At 41.0% G+C, this 23,658-nt stretch overlaps 1 protein-coding gene across 2 annotated transcripts in view; it reads right to left on the bottom strand.

Annotated features, from left to right (window-relative positions):
* The window catches only part of VAV3 (vav guanine nucleotide exchange factor 3), a 244,734-nt gene that overhangs the window by 188,715 nt on the left and 32,361 nt on the right, over positions 1-23,658 (bottom strand). For both annotated transcript variants that reach the window (XM_007055209.4, XM_043552808.1), the window contains exon 2: positions 3,492-3,608. In XM_007055209.4, the coding sequence (XP_007055271.2) occupies positions 3,492-3,608 (117 nt within the window). The remainder of the gene's footprint in view (positions 1-3,491; positions 3,609-23,658) is intronic.

The following is a 23,658-nucleotide window of genomic DNA, read 5'->3' as shown; positions in this document are numbered from 1 at the left end:
GAAAAATGCAATAGTTAAAATCTTTCATGAAAGAGATAGTATCTCTACAAATACCAAACTTACATTATTCTACTTCAGTTTACACAAGATAAAAGTTTATTTTGGAATACAACTTTACAAAGCACAAACCCAAAAAGCCATGTGTCAAATAGCCATTGATACATTGTGGGCGACATTTCTGAGACAGGCCTCAATCCAGCATGTTATTTCACAGGTACAATTTTGCACCAGTAACTAACTGAAGCTGTCTTAAAAATCAGGCCCTTTATGGTCACATTAGAGTAACTATGTAAACCAGGATCTCTCTCAACAACTAACTAGAAACCAATAGTAAGTAATGCTACTCTATTATAAAGCACTTTTTAGCCTATTTAAACAAGTAGGAAAGGCTTGACACAAACGTCTAGATAAGGACCCTAACATTATAGCAAGCAACTGGATACCTGGTAGAGCAGTAGCTGTTAAAAGACTTTTTGTTTTAATTCCTCTGCTGTTCACAGAACCAAGAAAAAAATCTTTGGCATTTTTGAATAGGCAATATAACAAGTTTGAAAACAAAAGACTAGAAGTACAATGCTATATCTTAACTATGCCTAGCATGGCAAAAAAAACGTACAGTAGCATAAAAGGACAGGTGGAATTTCTTGGTTTGCCAGTCTCTTTATATTGCACAAATGATCAAACAAAAGTATTTAGATATGCTCAGTGAGTCACTTCAATCACCAGTACCAGAAAGCAACACCATAGGCTTGATTCTTATTTACACTAAGGCAGCATAAAGGGGCCTTAGTGTAAATAAGAATCAGGCCTCATGTCTATTATAAAGTACAATGTATAAAAAGTAACGGAAATATTGTATCTTCAGATGTTAAAAAGGGGAAATTATGTCTGTGATATTTGTTCTGATTTGGAATATTTTTAATATGGCATGGTCTTTAGATAATTATAGGCTCTTCTGTTAAACTAGGGGAGTGATCCACTGACTCAGAAGTAGAAATCTGTGCTGAATACATGCTGGCAACTGCAGAGAGCAGATAAGTATGTAGGAGGTTACAAACAATACACTAGAGAAAGCCAGCTTTTGCGCACAGAAAAACTAATCACAGGTTTACATACATAGCTCTTTATAATTCAGAGTAGCCCACAGTAACTAATCATCATTATGTCTCAGTCTCACAGCAGTAAAAATGGTACTTTGGAGCTTGGCACTTATTATACAAACAAGGAGGGTGAGGGGGTTAAATCTTAAAACTGTTTGAAAGAAAAAGATTCCAAAGTTGTCAAGCAGTTCCAGTCTGGAAGGGCCCATGGCTTGTGGCACCCCACCACTATTTTAACTACGGGTATATCAACACTTGGAGCACTTCCCTCCATTCTGCTGAATCAGCCTAACTCCTTTATAACCCCATATCCCTCTTACCCATTACCTTCTTACCCATTACCTTCCCTCATCTATCCTCTTCCTTCTAAGTCAAGCTTTCCTTTTCACAGTTCCAACCCTTTTTCTCCCCCCTCTCTCATGCCCCTTCTTTTACTTCATTGACCCTCTATTCTCTGTCTCCCATTCACCCTCCCTTTCTCTCTTCCCCACCCTCCTCCTATACTAAATACATATCCCTTTGGTCATATCTACTTTGCCTGTGCACAGAAGTCCTTCCATCCCCAAATAGCAAGGTAAATGTGCTATTATCTAGAAAGCAAGCAAAAAGAAGACTTCTTGTAAGGTTTGCTTTAGGGTGAAAAATGTAGAGAAAACATAAGAAATCCAGAGGTACATGAAAAGCCAACACAGTGGAACTATGTTATGTAGATTACTATTTGCAGTGATCATTTGGCTACATGAATCAAACCATACTTGCCAAAAGCCAGGTCCCATATATGGTGATAAATTGCTCCTCGTTTATACTGAACAATGAGCATTCGGTTGTAAGGACCAGACCGAAAAGTGTTTACTTGGTTTTTAAAAAGCAGAACACAAATTGCACTTTTGTGAGTGGCACAGGTAGAGAACGTAATAGCTTGTGGGAGTGCTAATTATAACCAAACTGACCTGCCTATTAGAACATTGACATTGACCTGCATTTAGCGTTCATACAGATGTGATCATCAAAAGAGGGATTTGCTCAAACAATTTCACCATACACAATCTTAATGTCTGTATTTCTTATTAAAATGAACCTGCTATTCATGGACACAGTTGGCAATTACATCCTTTCCCCAGACTTCAGAGATTGCCTGTCTTGTCATGCAATTGGGATATCCATTATGACACACTAACTGTACATAAGAGATTTGTTCCCACAGATCGTAGTCATAGACACCAGAATATTTGCCTGCCACAGCATGTTCCTGCTGTCTGATAGTCTGGTTTGAAAATATTGGAGAAAAGAGATAGAGTGTCTGTATTAAACCTACATCCATTTCTGCCAGCCTAGACAATGAAAAAAATTATAGGTGCAAAGATGGTGATGCTGCGGGTTAGGGACATCCCACTTCCACTGTCACTTCATCTGACTACTGTTACCACCTGTTGTTCATACAAAACCCTCACTTTTCTCTCCTTCCCCATGCTTAGCCACTCTTATGATCCTTTCCTTCTTCCCATTACTCCTCTAAGTGCCAAGCCTTACAATTTGAAGGCCCACAGGCAACACAGCAGCTTCAAGCAACTACAAGGGGGGGGGCCACAGAATTCAAGTCTTGAGTTAGCTACCACTCCTCTCCCTTCGCCATAAGAGGGTGGGGATGAAGGGCTGAGAGTTACTGTTTCCCCCCTCCTAAGTCCCACTGCTGGAGAGGAAAATAGGGTTACTCCAAGGGCTTGAGAGCGTGCACGGTATAGGAGGCTCCCCGCAAAAGATACGGCGCGCCAAGTGACTGCTTGATTTACTTGACTTTACAGTCAGCCCAGACTCCTCTTCTCATCACCCACCACTGCTATTCCCTGCTCCTCCAGCCGTGCACATTTTTCCTTATGACACCGATCCACTGTATGGTCCTTCTCAGCCCCATAACATTGTTCCTTTTGTGCCTGTAACTTGCTCCCAACAGAACAGCCCTTGTGAGCAAGCCAAACCAAGGGAGGAATCAAGAGGTAAATCCATCAGTAGAACATAAGGTGTTTGACCTCTTTGGCCTCTCCTACACTTTTCCCCTAAAGTCTTCCTCCAGTGCTAGCACTAGTGCATCACCAGTAGCACTAATGATGGGAAGTGCTAGTGTACATTGGCCACTGCAATTCTAGCCACTGGGTTGTCTGCCCTGAGTAGATCTAAAGGACACAATGGTTAAAACACCCAGGCAGGTGGCCTCTGTCAGCTATGACTTAAAGAAAAGAAAAATGCAACACAAGTGTGAAAAGAACAAAACTAGACCAAACCTCTCTTTTGCATCAAGGTAGTTGCTATATAAAACCAATGGCAAGCATTACCCAATAACCACTTTATCCAGCCAGAAAAGAAGATATGAGTAAACAGGAAATTTTAAATTACCTTTCCAAAATCTCGCACATCAAACAAATCAAATGCTTCAAAAAGTTCACTTTTCTTCATCCCAAATATCTCACAACATGCTGAAAGGAATGTTCTTATATTCTTCAAGCAGAGAAACTAGAGAAAAAAAAAACAAATAATATTGTTAGTGTACAGGCGTGTAATTACCAAATGCTTTGTGGTATATTTTGGAAGCTCATGATTATTTTTGCCATTATATATGTTTAGCAAAACCCACTGCAATATTACCATTTCTAAGGGTTAGCTAGCACCTCTATTAAACCATAATTTTCAGATGGTTTGTAATTCAGCCATTAAAATTCTCTATAGACTGAAATAGTGTTATCCAAGGCCTAAAGAGAGGAATTTTGTTCAGCTTAATTTGTTTAAGCTAATTTTATGCTGGCAAACAGAAAAGCTAAGAAGTTACCAGGTTTAAGTTAACTTTAAAATGGTTTCAGTTTTAAAAATTAAAATTTGTAAGCTATTAGTGTATAAGAGTGGACCAAACTCTTTAGGTGCTGAAAGAAAAATTACCACAGCACTGAACTTAGAAAAACCAATCAATTTGCGATATACCAAGTATTTTCATTAAAAAGAATTAATTGGAAATCTAGCTGCAGAGATTTACTGTAAATACATGCACTGTGTTTACAGATTTGAGACACCACAAACAATATTGTCAAAATGGACCATAATTACACACTGGGGGATTATACAATTATGATTTTATAGTAATTTTTGCACAATTAAGAACTAGTTCCCAATTTATCAAGTGGCAAATTAGCTTGATAGAACGATCCTGACTTTTCGGATGGAATCGGAGATTCGATTTGCCTGAACACAGCTATGGCTACCAATGATTTGCACTTCTGAACCATACTCTGCTGAGGAATTGCACTAATGCCTGGGACTGGAGAAAGCTTTATCAAGTGAGCATTCTGCTTCCGACTCCACTACTCCCTATATACATCCTGGACTGTCTCCTCTTCAGGCCCTACTCCACATAGCCTCAACTCAGCTTCAGACTAGACTTCCAGGTGTGGGAGAGGACACTTCCTTTTAGTAACCCCAATAACCACTTCTCATTAATAACCCCCACTAATACACACACATACACAAAACAGAAAATGAAAAGACAATTGGGGGATTTTGTAGTCCAATGAACTATTATTGTCCACAGTTTAGCAACAAAACACAGCTGTCACCCCAGGAGTTCTGTTTTCAGGATGACAGGCCTCCTCTTTAAAATTATTCCTTGGATATTAATTTGGGAATAATTTTCCCCTTTCACACTCCCTCTGTAGAATACTCAGGGCATATGCACATTTAGCACAAATAGCAATTGATTTAGCCATAGGCTAGGACTCCTAACTGGAGAAGGGAGAGCAGTCACAAGCAATTAAAAAAAACCTACACTAGTGAGGGAGAAATAACCACTTGTGGGAAAAACCTCAGTAGCTGCATAGCCCCACTTCTGTGTACAGCAGCACTGGAAGTTGTTTTCTTCTAGATAAGGGACTGTAATTTGTTTTCACCATAGCCCAGACATGTTATCTTTTGAAACAGTAGTGAAAGTGACAACCATTGTCAATAATTTTGAAGCAACTTGAGAAAGACACATCTAAAAATAAAATAGTGCAAGATGTACCGGTTCTTTTTATGAGACGATAAAACTCTACAAAGTCTATTTTCATTAAATCTTACAATCCAATACATAACAGTACAAAAAAAATTGAATGTTTATAGGCAACAGTATTATTTCAATGAACACAGCAATCTGCTTGAAATTTTCTTTCAAATGTTCTTAGTCACACAGCAAACCAGGATTAAAACCCAATTCTCTCAATGCCTGATCCATGAGAGTAAGGATTACAGGACTGAGCCCATGTTTTAAATTACTTTTGTTTATATATAACTAAAATGATACACTTATTTCTTCATAAAGAGAAATTGTGGCACTCATGCCAACATTCTCATATGCAGAAAAATAGCCAAATGGTTTATCGGCATGCATGCATTTCAGCATTTACTTGTGTAAATAAGGGAAGAAATAGTGAGGTGGAGACATAGTTTATTGGTTTACTTTTATTCATTTTACTGTGTGTTTACAGACTTTCCAGAGTTGGGCGAAATGACACTACCAGAGAAGCAAAAACATCCACCATCTGGGGTGTGGCACTAAACATGCTCAGTAGTCCTTTTGAAGCTATACAGAAAACTTTCCTTGTGGGTAGACCACCTGGCATGACATACCATAGTCACCATCTGAAGGCTAAGCCAACTGTAGCTCAGTGAGAGTTTGGAGACAGCCTAACAGAACTCAGCAGCTGAACCAAAGAGGGATAAGATGCGTCCACTACAAGGTCTAGGTCTCCAATCTGTGGTAATCTATTTGGATCCAGATGGTGTACTCACTATCTCACTGGGAGCCAGCAAAAGAGACAGGAAATTACCACTAGTTGCGAGAGTTTGAAAATGTTGGTGCTGAAGAGATGCAAAGGATTTGGGACAAGGGAGGAACTGCCTACCTGCTCTACCTGAAAGAAGCTCAAGAGACATACACACACACAGTTTGAATTGCTAACATTGCAAAGAAGACCAAGAACTCACCATGAATTAGAGGGAAGTGTATGTATATGTGTGGGCACAAGGTATATGGTCCCTCAACATTTTGTAATAGCAACAAGTGTGGAAGTTTGGGTAAGAAATACCAAAGGGCTATCACATAACAATGGTTTATGAGAAACATTTATAGCCTGGGGAGGGGAGCGGACAAAAACAGATTCTAACAAGTCTGTACTCATGTTGTAAAAGCACTCATTCAACATTAGCAACCTTAGGTATTAGAAGATATCTGGGATGGTCATGGAATGTCAGATAAAGACAATAGCTGACAAATTTCAATATAGTGCACCATAAACCAAACCACAGCAGTCAAACCATAAACTAAAGGTTTCCAGTAGTTCTGTGTCAGATGTACAATTTATAGAATAAGGAACAGAATAAGAAGTTTTGAATCAGACACAAATGTGTGTCAGACTTACAGAAGACGACAAGACATTTCATTGGATCTGCATTACAAACTTCTTCCCTGGTTTCAGGAACCTTATTTATGGTTTTCAAGCCAATACTGAAAAGAGGAGTGGAATACATGCCACTTTATCCTGCTCACTGAGGAGGCCAAGCTCATTTACTCCGGCCCCCACCATACCACTACAGTGTGTCTGGAGGAAAGTGGTGTGGTGCAGTCTGTAACTTCCAAGAATTGAGTCACAAAATAACCCACAGAAATTAATCGGGGGCGGGGAAGGGCTTGCTACTTTTTAAAAGTTACAGCCACCAGGTTTGTTCAACAGAGTTTATATTACAGAGCTCGCATTGCATTTAATGGTGTCCTCACAATGAAATATATACAGCACGCTTGTAATCACTGTCTGATGCTCTCCATGCTGGAAAGATCAGCGGGGAGGAGCACTTTGTACATTAATCAAAGACAAAATCTGCCAGTGTAAAGAAAAATTAAAACCTTGTGAAATAAATCGCCTTTAAGGAACTGGAAGCTCAGCAGCAAATGGCCTACCTGAAGGAACAGGAGTTGTAATGAGCCTAAAACTTTCCCCAGATTTGCAAAAAGGTTTGAGAACATTTTAGTAAAGAAGAAACAAGTTTCAGCCAAGACTGATGCCACCCACTTCCTCCCACATCCCTTGTCACAAGATCTTTCTGTAGATAGGGGTGGGGAGGAGGGGTCTATCTTGCCCGCCCATATGAAGATGAGCCAGATAGCCACCCTAGAAGAATCTAAGATGGAAGGAGGGAACCAGCCATCACACAACCTTGACACTGAGGGGGATGGAGTTTAAGAAAGGTCAGTAAGATGTGTCCTCTAACCCCTGTGGCAAATTGCCGGTACGATTATGATGGGTCCCGCACTTCCTCTTCGGGGGGAGGGGGGTGTTCAGGGCGCAGTTTCCTGCCCCCGAACTAGGGTATTTACTGTCCCACTAGCAACCCAGAGAAGGGTAGTGGAGAGGGAGGGACCCGGGCCTGCCCTCTACTCCAGGTCCCAGCCCAGGGGCCCTAGGGATAATGGTAAACCACTTGAACTAGTGCTTCCTTCCCCTGGGCTACTTCCCTCTCCTGCTCTTCAGCTTGTGGGTGGGTGGGTGGGTGGGTGTGTCTCTCTCTCTCTCTCTCTCTCTCTCCGCACAAGCCGGAGGGTCTCTTTACCTAGGGTCTTGGTCTTCTAGCCAGCCACAGCACTTCTCCAAACTCTCCTCGACTTCAACTCCTTCAAACTGCTCTCTGCTCCAACTCCTTCCCCTGGCTGATTGAAGCAGGGGGTTTTTATCAGGTGACTAGCTTCAGGTGCTCTAATTGGCTTCAGGTGCTTTTAATTAATCTATAGAAACCTTTCTTCCCTCTACAGGGAATAAGGCTTCTCCTCATCCTGGGACTTACATATCTCTCCTATATCACTCTCCTGCTGCCTTCTGGCCATGCTGTATCATACCCCCAAGGTCAGCAGGAAGCGTGTGGCCCACTGGTAGAGAGGAAGTCTTGGAGGAGGGGAAACAGAGTCTTGGCCTAAGTCCTCTTCTGGCCCCTCAAGAAATAAAAGGGTTTCTAAAGATCTTCTCCCCACCCAAGCTAGAGAAAATGATGGAGGGTTTAACAATTTTTCCTTGAAAACATGCAAAATTTAGCACTGTTTGCCATATTTTTCCCTGGGTGTTCCTGCTCATTCAAACCAGAAGCTCAAAAGCAAAAATACTGGTGTTACAATAAAACAAGACATCTTTAAAAATCAATTGAACAAGGGCAGCAGAGTCCCCCATGAAACTAAGCAGTCAATTTTTGTGTCAATAAATGTACTTGCAGTGGGAGAATATATTAGAACAAACAAGGAATGGAACAAAAAAGGGAAATTAGATATTTGAAAGCAAAACAAGTTTTTTACTTCACTGGGAATTTTGCATGAGTAAGGACTGCAAGACTTGGCCCCACCATAGGGTACAGAGCAAGGAACATGATGGTAAACACTGAGACAACCCCTCTACATACACTAGTTGTGAAGTCACTGGTCTTCTGTAGTCCCACTTTCAAAGGCATTTCTATGAAAATACATCTAAGCTCGTTCATGGAGATAAAATATCTATTTTATCCATCAATACATTACATATATATCACATATACATCAGGACCCCTGCTACCATTCAATAAGGTTCCTCATCATGAAAATATTCCTACTAAACTAAAACAATTCCTATTAAAACTAAAAATAAAGGACTTCAGAATTATATTCCATGATAAAGAACCATCAGTTATGTCAAATCTGGAGATACCCTGTGATATCTGCATGTTATGCATTATATATAATAAGTCATAAAAGCAAATAAAACAGTATTAAACAATCATATCCACTTGGCTTTATATTTTGAAGGAAGTTGTGTTAAGATAAATGAGTACCAATATTAGTGGAAATTAAATAAAATTCCTAAGACTATTCTAAATGAATGATTAACAAGATAAAACGATTTTTTAAATACATGAAAATTACAAGAACATGTAAGTAGATTAGTAAGGGGTAAGTAATGGGCCCTGAGTTTGCCATAATTCTTACCTCTATTATCTAACATTCAGTAGATATTGTGTGGCAACACAACACTTCTATTATCTCTTTTGCATGAGCCTGCCTCCGGGACCACATCATTAGTTACACACAACATAATTTCTTTAAAATAACAGGCCCCCTGACAATATGATGAAATCACCCTGTTAGCTGAGAGCATACTTAGCAAGTTTGGTTTTAGACTTAATGGTTCGATAACTATCAATTCTATCGCTCAAATGGATTAAAAGGTTTATCATCTCTGAACAGTTAAACTAACCATAATAGCTTCCTGGATATAATTTGAAGGTTACTAAAACCAAAAAGATATGCATATTATTTTCACTTTTGTTTCAGTAAAAGTTATTTAAAATTATGTGGGAAAATCCTTTACAAATCAAAAACTTAAAATGCTGCATTTGCAGTAAAGATCACATTCTGGAAAATCCACACAAGACATCCAGGATATTTCCTTCAAAGAAAGATTTAAGATAAACTTTTCCAAAACAAATATATAAATAATTTTCAATGGACATTTTTCTCTATGAAAAATACATTATAAACAAAGATGGCCATCATCATGGTAGTTACAGCAAGGACCAATTGTTCGTATTTCCTAGGTTTCTCCTAACTGGGACTTGAAGTCTGTCACACACCTACAATCCAGAGGCTTCTGTAAATAACACTGGACCTTGCTTGCTGGTGCCTCCTCATCCTGGGTGTCAACCTCTGACTAGTAGGTTTAGCCCTCTAGATATTAGGGGCCTTGTGATGTTACTGTATTTCTTCCAAAAACACATTATACCTTGGTACACTATGGGGACACCTGTCACAAAGGTACCTAACTCTCACAGAATTTCACTGACAGTGCAGCACCTACCACCCTTTGTACCTCTGAAAGTCTCCTCTACAATAAATGCAGAATTCCAGCCCAAAGCTGGGTTTCTCTTCTTTCACAATGTTACATAATTTAAAAACGCTTAATAAAAGTTGTTATCCTTTACAAATACACTACAGTGTTTGGACATCATGTTCCAGATCACTATACTAAGCCTCCTGGTCAATGTAGTGGTGAGTGGAGTGAAGTTTTTACCATTAGACTGGAATGCTCTAGTGTGTTATTTTTAACGTTAGTAAAAAAAAATACAGGTTTGTCTCCAACACTGCATTGCGTCATACCAAGGCTTAAATTTTTATAGAGTATTTCCCGGAGCCCCCCACACATGCTATAAAAACTCCAAGGGAGTTGAAATATTTACCAGAGCTTTGCTCTGGACAGTTCCAGCTGAATTTAAGCCCTGCCTCATACGCCAACTAAAATGGCCTAATTTTAAGAAGTTAAAGGCCAATTCCGCTTGCCTACTAGACGGTTGCTCAGTGGGGGAAGGGCAAAAGAGCATCATGAGGCACACAACCAGTACTCTCTAATCCTGGGGGGATACTCAGTGCCCTAAAAGGGTTAGGAGAAGACAGGACCATGGCTCTGCCATTGTCCCCGCCCCACCCTAGGTACCAGCTATATGGAGGATAGTAACCGGCAGAATGCCTCCCATTGTTCCCTCTGCAGCAGTGTGGCTTCACACCAGCCCTTGCAACGGACTGTGCCTACAAGGCATAACTGATCCCTAAGTATTACAGACCCTTCAGGCCTTTGTGTGGACTAGTATCTTGAAGCAGAAGGAAAGGTTATTCAACAAAACATTTTTAATCAACAAATTACCCACAATGAAATTCTATTCCAGTACGTTACTTACTGTTCCATTGATAGCATTGCAGATACAAACGGTCTGCAAAAACTTGATAATATAAGCATTTCATTCAACTGCATTTACATTGTACTGACTCCTAAAGACCTAGCAATGGAGAGGTCTCACACAATTCTTACAGTTCCAATGACATTTATCTTATCAAGTCTAAATTACTTGAGCTCAGTAGGATGTCAAAGCTGATCTCAGTCTAATATTAATAGAAGCTTTGTCAACTGAAGTATTCCATACAAGTTCTATTACCATGCATATTGAATAAGTTCATGACCAAAAGTATAATGGGAAAAAATTATATTTGTTTTTACATATAAGTTAATTGTGTTGAATTCTCAGTTGTTTTCAGTCTTAAAAGCTGTAGGTTTTAATATAATCATATCTGACATTTCTAGAGCACCTTTTCCTCTCTGGGGTTCCCAAATTCAGGGGCGCTGGAACAATCTTTACAGTGGGGGTGCTGAAAGCCATTGAACCAAACTGTAAGCCCCATATATAATGGAAACCACTTCAAGTCAGGGGGTGTGGCAGCAACCGCAGCACCTATGCCCAAATTATGTACGTACACCAGTACTGATATGCAGACAAACAAAGCACACTGTACAGTACTGTCAAGGAAGGAGATTGGACTACTGGCTAGGACACTGTGGTAAACCCCTACTGAAAAGCGTCACCAGGGTGTTACAGGCCTCTGTCTACTCTGTGAGAAACTTGATTTTAAGAGGTCTTAAAAGCTATCTATTTGAAAGAAAAAAATCAGTTTGCACAATTGCTTCTCCACTAGGAAAGCAGATGTAATTGGTGTAATTGTTAAGTGATGAGCAACACAGCATCAAAGAACTAAATGCTACAGACTGGAAGAGTGATCAGTATGGCTTATGATGTCCATCTCCACAGGAAGAGTATGTCTTTTTCCACCTACAGTGTTTGTTACCTGCCACAAAAAGAGCATTTCTTTAAGGCTATTCAACATGGCATAAGCTCATGTCCAGTGATAAGGAAATGTAAAGAATTATTTTACAGTAAGTACAGAACAGAAACAGCTAATTGGGCACAAAAAGCGTAGGCAAGAATCTGTGACGGCCGGCACGGAGAAAGGATTTCTCTGTGCCACATCTCTGATAAAATGATAAATGAAAATGTAAAAGAAAGAACAACTTCCCATTTCCTCCATTTATATAAGGTTAAATGATATTTCTCAGGAAATATCCTTTAATGCTGAAGATCAAAGTACTTTAGTAAGAGTCACGTCTATTGTTTATAGACAATATTCTGTATCTGAAATATTTTATATTGGAAGAAAAATTTTAAAGAGGAATGAGACACCAGCATAACCAATTTTAGGGGCCAAACTCTGCCTTAGATATTCATGTTCAACACCTATTGAAGTCAATGGCAAGAGGAGACTAAATGTCCACAGAAATGACTGATGTGAGGAATTAGGTACCAAATGGATCTTTTAAGAGTTCATTTTCTAAATTTTGTTGTTGGAAAGTGGAATGCAAGTTTTTTCCTACTCTCTTTTTATTACGATGAGACAGTCAGACAGCTTTGCTTCTTGCTTATACTTCCTTACATTTGCTTCTGGTTCACTGAATATTCACTCAGCATTTAGAACAGATTCTGCCCTTAAATATTGATACACAGCTCTCAATGAAGTCTGTGATTATTTGAGGGCAATCTTAGCCCTCAATAGAGGATTAAAGAAGCAGATGCAAATGAGAGTAAATATAAGCAAGAAGCAATGCTTGTACTGTTAGATTACTGTGTCACCCTACTGAAAAAAGATAGGAAATTGACTATAATTTGTTCTCCTCCAGCATCAGAATTTAGAGCAGTCTAAAAAAAAAAAAAAAAAACCTAGCATAATATATATTATCTCCCTAATGTCATGCAGCTCACTGAGATGATTTTTATTTGTTTTCTCATATTACAATGTATTTCCCCATCACTTACTGCACTTTAAAAAGTATTTTGTTGGTTTCAAACTATCACATGAAGAAGTTAACAGATTCCAAATGTATCACAACATTAGAACTCAGGCAGGTGATTCATAGTGACTAGTATCCAAAAGGGAGGATGTCAGAACCCATAAGGAGAGATTACTGCAGTACAAATAAAGAAATTACATTATTTAACTCTGTGCCCTCTAGATCCATGGGTTTTTTTCTTTGAAGAAATGGGGCCTCATCAACTAAGGAAGAGTTCAGCATACCATCCCTTAATGACTTTCTAGATATCTACACTTACCCTTGCCTACAAGCTTTTTAGCTGTGGTTTAAAAAGTCTACAAGTGTACCCACACAACTATGGGTTCTGATGTAAGAATCAGCATTTTAGATGAGAAAAATTGTAGACCAAAGGCAAGAGATTCAAACAAACCGTACATATGACAAAGTGATTGGATAAAAAAAAACTGGCCGTTGTCAATGCGTCTTAGAAAGTCTGGTAATTTGTTTTTTAAAAAGTGATGTCATGTACATATGATGAGAACCACTACTCAGCTAAGCAAGACCAGCGAAGTGGCAGGTGGAGGAGAAAGTGATTCTCCTAACTGCACCTTTTTATAATTCTTGGGAAAGTAGAATTAAGCCAAAAGAGGAGAGAGGCACACTAGAGAGGAACTGATCATGGATAAGACGTCTTTCTACTTTCCAAGTTCTCAACTCTTGCTGCAGAACTTGGCAAGCTGCTTGATCCTCCCTAAGTAGGAAAAGTCCATTTCCGGCGTGCTCCCAAAGAGATTAGGTAGAAAGACATCATTTTTACTCCCACTCTGCGGGACCAAGAAGGAAGAAGGAAAGGAGCAGGTGTGCAATTGTATGTCTTAGGGAAGAGCAGGAACACAGAAACTGCCATACTGGATCAGGCCAGTGCCACATATAGTTCTGTATCCTGTCATCATGTCTGGCCAGTCTGTGCTGCTTCAGAGAAAGAAACCCTGCAACAGAATAACCTGATTCGAGGGAAAGTCTTCTCCTAAGAATCTGGTTTATTCCCTGAGGCTTGAAGGTTTCTGTCTCTCCTCTTGCTTGTTTCTTTTAATATTCGTTATAACAAGTCCAACTCCTAAGATTATTGCTATGTATATAAATGTCTAATCCTTTTTTTAATCCTGCTAAATCTAAATTTTAGACTAGGGCCTGTAAGCCTCACATTTCGTTCTGTGGCAACAAAGCTGTCACCTCTTATACAAATGTAATGAATATTCTGTGATGACCTGCACACAAAGAAAATCCCAGTTTTTTAAGTGAAGCTGTTCCATGACAAGGTTAGGAAAGTTATAATGTGACTCTGTAAGGAAAAATAAAAGATATGTACAGGGGTGAAAGAAAGTTAGAGGACTTACCGGTACGCCGGAGTCCTGAGCAGGGGGGGTGGCCTCAACTGGAAGAGGCGTGGCCTTAACCAGAAGAGGAGGGGCCTTAAATCCCCGGGGCCTTTAAATCTTGATTTTAAAGGGCCAGGGCTCCAGCTGTGGTAGTGGCAACTGGGAGCCCGGGGCCCTTTAAATCACCCCCGAGCTACCAGCTGCAGAGGCGGCTGGGAACCCTAGGGCTCGGGGGCAATTTAAAGGGCCCAGGGCTCCAGCTGCCGCTACAGCAGCGGAGCCCCGGGCCCTTTAAATCACCGAGGAGCCCTGGGGGCTCCCGGCTGCCACCGCTACCCTGGGGCTCTGGCAGAGCTTTAAAGGGCCTGGGGCTCCGCTGTGGTAGCGGCTGCCGGAGCCCCAAGCCCTTTAAATCCCCACCTGAGCCCTGCTGCCCGAGCCCTGGGGTAGCAGCGGCCGGGCTCCATCAGGGATTTAAAGGGCCCCGGGGCGGTAGCAGTGGCTAGAGCTCCAGGGCCCTCTAAATCCCCGCCGCAGCCCCGTCACTGCTACCCCAGGGCTTTAAATTGCCATCTGGGAAAGCCGGTCCCGGTACGGTGCACTGGGGCATACCGGTATGCCGTACCAGGGCGTACCGGCTTACTTTCACCTCTGGGTATGTACCATCTACACATACCTTATACAACAATCAGTGAATGCTTGGGTCTGTCTATCATGAGTTAACATTTTCCACCCACACCCTCACCCCTGCCAAAAAGGAAGAAAGTCAGATCCTTACAAGATTCAAAGAGAGAATCCCCCCTAGATGTAGCTTCCCACACATGCAGTGCTCATCTTCTCTAAAATTATAATGGTTTGTTCCCTAACATGCATAATTGTCATTCAAACCCAGGGTTCCCAAAATACAATATGTTGCACTCCCACTACTGGATATGTTCTTTTAAAAAAATCTGCATATTCATTAGCATCAGGGTATTTGCTATTTAGCAATAAGGGGATGACAACACACTCCGAAACTTACAGGATTGTATGTTCAGGGTTAACAATTTTTCCCAGAAATCATTCTTGGCTCCTTCACAAATTTCAGCAGCCAAAACAGATTAAATTAGTTCTGCTCTGCCAACAGCTGTAATTGTCACTACATTCAATAAAGATAGCTGTAAGCATTCTAAATGAACCAAATAGGGACTTCTGATGAAGTCTTAATTCAGAATCTATTAATGCCTTTTCCTGAGCCAGCAAAAGGAAAAATTGCAACACTGAAGTGTCAAAAATGGGATTTTAGCAATTCTGTCACCAAATGAGGATCTCAAAATCTAGATTTTTATTGGGGGGCGGGGGCAAGGAGAGAGCCAGGGGGAAATTAAAAGAGAACAAATAGTTTTCAGGAGGGTGTGAGTGCGTTTTTGGTGAGGGGAGTGAGCACGTATGACCATTTCCAAATATGTTGTTTCTGGATCACAAGGCGCCACAATGCAACTTAACCTATGATCATTACTTGTTTTCCAACTTCAAACATAATTTATTGTTAATGCCCTTAAAAGGACCTGGGAACATGCTGGCTTGGTAATCTAGTAAAAGCACTTTGCATGCACCATCCTGCAGATCCAACACTGCATTCCAAATTTGCTTCCTTGTTCCGTGAGATGCTAGGGCTAGAAATGCTGTGGAAGCAGCATCCTCAGCCTCATTGACAAGTTATACAGCTCACACAGAATCCTTAAGCTTGCAGTTTCTACTGGACAAAAAATTAAACACACTCACCCCCGAAGGGGGATGTTTTGAATGTTTCCCTGTTGGCGTATCGGTCTTGTTATAGATATATGCACAGCTGGTTAATCATAGAATATCAAGGTTGGAAGGGACCTCAGGGGGTCATCTAGTCCAACCCCCTGCTCAAAGCAGGACCAGTCCCCAATTTTTGCCCCAGATCCCTAAATGGCCCCCTCAAGGATTGAACTCACAACCCTGGGTTTAGCAGGCCAATGCTCAAACCACTGAGCTATCCCTCCCCCCATAATGAGGGCTGGAAGGATTAGAATCATTAGCAGCTAATCAGATGGTTGAAGACAGTATTTTTTTTACACCTTCCATAGCTGAAGACTCATGAGGTGAAAGTGAATCATTTCATTTTCAAACAATAAAATGTACTACCACTAAAGTACTAATAATAAAGTGCCAGTGCCGTAAAACACACAAAAACAAGTAGTCCCTGCCCCACAGAACATGCAATCCAAGAGGCAAATCCAGAGAGGATGTTATAGGCTGGGAAGTCCAGCAGAGGTAATAACTTGGGAGTTCTGTATTGTATTAACAACTTACCAGTTGTGAGCACATATGTACAGCTGATGTTTGTAAAACATTATTTTATTTTAAAATCCATGAAAATATTGTTACTAGTACTACTAATAATAAATATTCCTGAAGTCTCACACTCTCAGGGTATGTAGGAATTAAACACCCCAGGCAAAGACCTCCAGATGATTCATAATAAGCTAACAGTCAATTGTGTCTGGGACACTATGAACAGAGCTTCGGGGAGATTCTTGTTTAAATGCCTTTGTTGTTCTCACTGCTCTGTTCCAGCACCAAGAAGATGAGAACTGATCATCTGTCATACTTGTTGCAGATGGACAAGAGGCACATTAGTAGGGTACAGAGCTGTAGACAGCATTGAGGGGAGAACACAGAGCAACATGGGTCAGAGAAAGCTAACAACTCCCTTTCCACTTCTGCAGGAGGCTCTCTCCTTCACTGCACTGATGCCAGGATGCTGGAAAAGCAAGGGGGGATTTGAAAGTCTCTCTGTCATCTTTGTTCCTATAGCCCAGTGGTTCTCAAACTGTGGGTCGGGACCCCATTTTAATGGGGTCGCTAGGGCTAGAGTTAGACTTCCTGGGGCCCAGGGCTTCAGCCCTGGGTGGCGGGGCTCAGGTTACAGACTCCCCTGCCCAGGGCTGAAGCCCTTGGGCTTCGACTTTGCCGGCCCTCCCCCTTCACCCTGCCCCCCCGGGGCAGTGGAGTTTGGGTTTGGGGTTTGGCCCTCCACCCAGAACGGTGGGATTCAGGCTTTGGTTTTGGCCACACCACCCAGGATGACAGGACTCAGGTGGACTCTGACTACAGTTTCCCCTGCCCCACCCCCCCAAGGTTGTATAGTAGTTTTTGTTGTCAGAAGGGGGTCGCGATGCAATGAAGTTTGAGAACCGCTGCTTTAGCCTCAAGCATGGCTAGAGGAACCAGTGTATCATCAGTCACAGAAATATTTGATGAAAAGCATCATCACACACACACATCCCTTCATCCTTTCAGTCATGGAGTCATAGGCACCCCTGAAGCAGTAGGGAACCTTCTTTTCCAGAGAACTCACTGCAACTGGAGGAACAGGAGAGGCAGCCCGGGGGAGGGTGAGCAGTCACTAAGTGGATAGGGAGGTCCAGACCATAGTCTCCCTCATGAGAATTTGTTGTATTAAGGAAGTAATGGGCCTGAAGGGAACTGGGTGGCGCTGAGGTTCTGGAGCGTATCCTAGGACAAAGGAGAATTTTTGAGAGAGCCCTTTGTTAAAATGCTGGAAGAATAAGAAGCACTGAACTGTGCTACCTCACATTATACAAGAGCATTATTAAACTGCATTATCTCACTGGAGCTGACCCAACAGCCAGTAGGTTTCACATACTGTATTTAGTTACCTTTTCTGATAATTAATAATCTATCTACAGCTTCATCCTGTATTTGCACTTCTAAAGCACCTTTCCTCTGAGGATCCCAAAGTGGTTTACAAACAGCTAAGAAAGGGGGAGGGAGACAAAGGGAAGGAAGAAAACAAGAAAAGGAAAGAATGGAAGCAGCTGGAAGACAGGGGAGGAAGGAGAAAGATAAAAGGAAAACAAAGAAGAATCAGAAGTGAGAGAATGGGAAAGGAAAGGGAAGATAGACAATGAGAATCATGTCAGGAACAATGGTCTAGAGAAGAAATTAAAAATAGATGCAATGGAAAGTAGCAGCAGGAATAGGAGAGGCCTGAACCACTGAATCAATGTTAGGAAGATTACGAAGAAAAACTCAACAGGAAGAGGGAAAAAAAGGCCACATTTCTTTGGCATTAAGATGCTTCCAGGTAAAAGCATTTATGAAACAGCACTTTAAACCAACTTATTGATTACTGTCCACTGATCTTGTGTATTTACAGCCATGATGTGCGGAATGCTTTTTTAAAAGGCATATGTATAATATGCATTGATTTTCTGCTAGGATATATTTTTATTGATTCCAATACAGGGTTTCTAATCACTCACGTTTCATTTCAGATGATGGAGATTAGCACTAGCCTGAATACTGCTTACTTTCAAAGTACCCCTGTAATTCACCTGATTTAATCAGACTGTCAATGACTGGAATATCTTTAATAAATTAGCATTCAAGATGCTCTGATGACCAAAGGAAAGAAAAGTAAAAAAAGACAACAGCTACAGTATGAAACACCTCTAAGTCTGTTGGTAAGGCATGCCACTTAAGGGCACTGCCACATTTATTTCAGTTGTTGTGACTGTTTCCTGGGGTACAAGAGTGCACTTACTGCTGGAGCACCCCCTCACAGCTTGGCGTGGTGTAGCATGCTCTCTTCATCTAGTGCCCCCCCGGCCAACAGCTGCTCCGGCCCTTCAGTGGTCTGCCTCATCTCGTGACTCAGCCCTCCAACGAGTCACATTTAGTCCCACTCCTTCCAAATTAACAGAAGGTGTAGCAAAAACAAATATCTGATCCCTCCATCTGGTCTCCCACCCTCAATTCTGGGCCCAGGGGTCTATACACCTGTTTCTCAGGGGTCTCAGAAGTCCTTATCGGCTTACATCAGAGGCTTCACATCACCTTCCCTGATGGCTGGTAGGGGAATCCAGGCCTGCCCTGCCCTTCTCACTGGGTTCCATTCCAGGGACACTAGAACACACAGGCAAAGTTCATTCCACCAGACTCCTTTCTGCCACCTCTCTGGACTTCTTCCTACCAAGCATTTCCCTGGGCTTTCTCCTCACCCTGCCAGAGCCCTTCCGTTCCCTACAGGTCTCTTCATTCCCTACTATCAGGAGAGTGACTGCAGAGTTTCTCCCTGCAGCTTCCTTCTGCGCTAAACTTCTTCTGTTAATAACATTCAGTCAGTCCCCAGCTGGGTCACATCATTAATTACACCTGGCCCACCCACATTAACCCTTTCATCATCGGCATGGGGTAGGCATCACACCTGGGCATGCTAGATTTCTGCTTATATGATATTTAGTTGGATTTTATTCATAACTCCATTTTGTTTTACAAGGCCCACATGTTGTTTTACTGAAATGTTGGGATGTGTAACATTTTCTAAATCCCCACATAACAGGCAACATTACCTGTTGATATTTCACTTTTAAATATCCAGGCTGCTCATTGGTACAAACCAGTAGATATCAGACATGAAGCTAAACCAAATATCTTCTATGTTTTTATGTACCTGAACTGCATATTGTAGACATCTACATTCACGTAGATGGTTTCCGGTTTTGGGGGCAATGGAGAAGGAGGGGTAGGGATCTCATTTTTGACTGGGGGCTGGGGGTTAAAGATGATTATGGTTAGGAGTGAAGGTAGCTTCTTAAATCAAAGTTGTAAAATGTTATTTTTTTGCATCATATCAAGAATTGGTCTTTGCCCAAGACCTGTATTCATGGGATGAGCTCCCAGCAATCACAGAAGATCTGTAGGACCCAACACAACTTTCCACAAACTAACAAAAGTGAAGATTTTTGGTATTTTCAATAGTTATTTTATAAAAACCTAATCTGTACTATAACCCAAAGGGAATTCCCATGTCTAAAAGACAAATACCATTAGAAGACTTGCAGCACAGTTGTAAGTTAAAACCCACTGGCACTGGACATGCACTGTATACATTTTCTACGTCTCACAACATTCTCTGGGGTTTAGCCAACTATTTCATACCACCTTGATCCTTGTCCCTGCCCTTGCACAAGCTGCCAATCTTTCTGGAACTGAATGTGGTAATACAAGTACAACTGACTTGTTTCTTCTATCAGAGGAAGCTGATGAAACCCTAATAAAATTGCTTTTATCTTAATTGCTTAAACCTATACCTGTATCCCTAACTGGTCACCATCTCTGGGACAAGGAAGGAATTTTCCCTGGGGTCAGATTGGCAGAGACCCTGTGGGTTTTTTGCCTTCTTCTGCAACATGGGGCACGGGTCACTTGCAGGTTTAAATTAGTGTAAATGGTGGATTCTCTGTAACTTGAAGTCTTTAAACCATGATTTGAGGACTTCAGTAACTCAGCCAGAGGTTAGGGGTCTATTACAGGACTGGGTGAGTTAGGTTCTTTGGCCTGCAGTGTGCAGGAGATCAGAGTAGATGATCATGATGGTCCCTTCTGATCTTAAAGTCTATGAATCTAGACAGACCTACCCTTTTCTTATCACATTGTGAAATCTGGGTACTTTAATGGCCTCCATTTCAATAGCACTGTATGAGTGATTACCATTAATGCTGCACAATTAAAATAAAAGCAAAACACTGAGTTTCACCTTAATGTTTCCAAGCTATATGCAATAGTGTCAATCATCATATTCAATAAATACATTCAGCTTTCTTTTTCCATTTGTTAAGAAACCAGATAGCATTCATACTCAGTGAATGCATGCTAAAGATCATCCAGACAAAGGCTAACATGGGGAACTTGTAAGTTAGCTCTCTCTTCTCAGAGTAGGAGTATGAATTAAACACACCTAAAAAGGTATTTACCAGTTCTCGGCACAAATTGAAAAGTAATCTCAAATACTGCAACAGCAAAAAACTGAAGCGGTAAAAAGGCAGTAAGGAGCTATCTGACCCCTTCAATGCTATACTAAAATGTTATTAAAAGGCAATATGTATAACTAATTTGAAATTAGGTTTTGGCCCCAATTCCCTTACGACTGCTCCTCTGCCTCACTGCTTTAGGTTAGGGGAGGAAAAGCCCGGAAGTCTTCCCCTACTCTCCTAAGGGCAGGGAACCCAGGGATACTATTAAGAAAAACATACCAAAAGTTTATAAAACTCAAAGAAGAAATATTTTAAGGGGACTATAGAAAAAAAGTTCTTGGTCCCAGATGCCATTAGTTCTTGCAAATTGTGCATGTATTCACTTGGTTTAATTTCTGAAATGCATCTGTCCACATGCTCTTGGCACATGCTACAGCCTACAAGCAGTACATCATTCTTGTCTGGAATGAGCCTTAACCAAATTACACTCAATCAAACCTCAATCTCCAATAGGCACTGGGTAACTCATTCAACTGCACTAAGTTAGATGAGGAAGATATAGAAAGCTTGGCTTTATAGAGATACCACAGACAACACAGCCCACATTTACTCAGCAATCCTCCTAACAGCTCTACAGACACATTGAACAGGATGGGGCCACAGAAGGGAACCCCGCAGAACCACCACAGTTGAGCAATTCCTCAATATTACCCTCTGGAATCTCTCAGAAAGAGCAACCTCATCTATCCCTAATCGTGACCACATACAGACCTTTGGCTTAGTGCAATATACCATTGTCTTAGTAATTACCCACCCTAGAAATATTGTACTAGTATTTCCTCCTGAGGCAGTCAAAATGTGTATAATATGCACCCACTGAACATTACACAGAATAAATAAAAATAAACCGTATAAAACTAAAATCCACCAGTTATGTCTCACAAATGGCAACAGTTTGTATTTGTGTAACAAACCAAAAATAGCAAGCTCCAGGATAAAAGAGACAATTCCAAATACCCACCACCCACATCTTCAGAAATCATTGACTCTATAAATGAGATTGCAGGACCACTAATTTCCTATTATGGTGGGACGTCTGTTCCTGGAGCCTCAAGCAAAATACCGCTGAGCACCCTTCTGCTAGGATTAATACAAGCCTCATAAGATTTTACTGATCATATCAGGAAAGTGAGAAGTCCAAGGTGATAAAAAGCTAGAATCATTTCATGCAGTGAGATGAGACAACCCTAGTAAAACAGCACTAAAAATCTAACTGATGGCTTGTCTGCACTAAGTTGGCAGGAGATGCTCTCCCGCCAACATAACTTCCGCCTCTTGTTAAGGTGGAGTAATTACGTTGCCGGGAGAGCGCTCTCAGGTCGACGTAGTGTGTCTTCACCAGATGTGCGACATTGCATTGATGCAGTGGTACCAATGGCGCTGATGTAGCACGGCAGTGAAAACAAGCCCTGAGCCACAGAAAACTCAATTTCTTAACACACAAAAAATAATTTAAATGCAGAACTCATCATGCAGATCGCTATAATGTATAATCACCACATGCCTCGCTTCTCAGTACACATTCTCCGAGTGAGCAGATGGTGTCACCACAGGAGCTTCAGCATCCTCACTAACTGCAGATATATAAACATTTCAAATAAAAAGTAAATAAACCAAAAAAAACCATTTCAACTTACAACCAGAAAAACAAAATATGTTCTATCATGTAAATTATTACAGTTTTCTAAAATGCCCATCACTTATACTATATACTATAGTAGCTCTTTCAGAGGAAAGATGTATTTGGGCTATTTTTAAAACTCCTACTTTGCATATGACAGATCAAAAGGTCTATTGTACAGTATTGTCTCAGAGTAGAGTTAAAAACACTTGCAACGTTAAGTGTGTTCCATAGGGTTAGATGCCTTATTTAAAAGCTACCATGCAAATACCAGAGAAAAAAACCTGAAGTTGCAAATTGTCCAACAAACCCACATGCCCTGAACCACTCTAATGTTTGAGAATATCAGAAAGGTGCTCAACAGATTCTGTCCATCTCCAGGTTCTCCCTGTAACTGGTTATGCCTTTGTCATATATTTATTTTCTCTATTCTATTCTATCTCATTTTTTGTATTCTTCCCTCTCTATCTGTATAATAGACACCACTCCACCCTAATTCTTTTCTTCTGCAATTATTCCACCTTAAGGCTTCTATTTCTGTATCTATCTCATTCCCTGCCCTCTATTTTGGATTACAATTTAAATGCTCTATTTTCAAGGCCTTCCTTTCTATTCTTATCAACACCTCTTTGCCTGTCTCCAGGCTACCCTCCACCTTTGACTATCACCTTTGTTCTTAATCACCAACACTCTACTACTTCTCTCCAAAAGACTAGTTCTGCCCTTTTCTGTAGCGTGTGCTCTCTCTTTCTGTATTTTACTATTCCTTTTCCTACCTATAAATGTGAACATCCTGATCTACTTACAAGTATCACTAGTACTTCCTCTCTCTTCCCTTTCATGCTATCTCCCTCTACACTAATGCACAGCCCTAACACTTTTCTGACATATTATGAAGTTCTACATGTTGGCGTTGATTATCAGTGTTTTATACCAGTAACTGTCATATCCACAAGGGTAGTTCTACACAATCTCTGCAATTCTCAGCAT

Source organism: Chelonia mydas, chromosome 8 (assembly GCF_015237465.2).
Source record: "Chelonia mydas isolate rCheMyd1 chromosome 8, rCheMyd1.pri.v2, whole genome shotgun sequence".
Lineage (NCBI taxonomy): Eukaryota > Metazoa > Chordata > Testudines > Cheloniidae > Chelonia > Chelonia mydas.
This window is presented reverse-complemented; position numbering and strand designations above follow the sequence as displayed.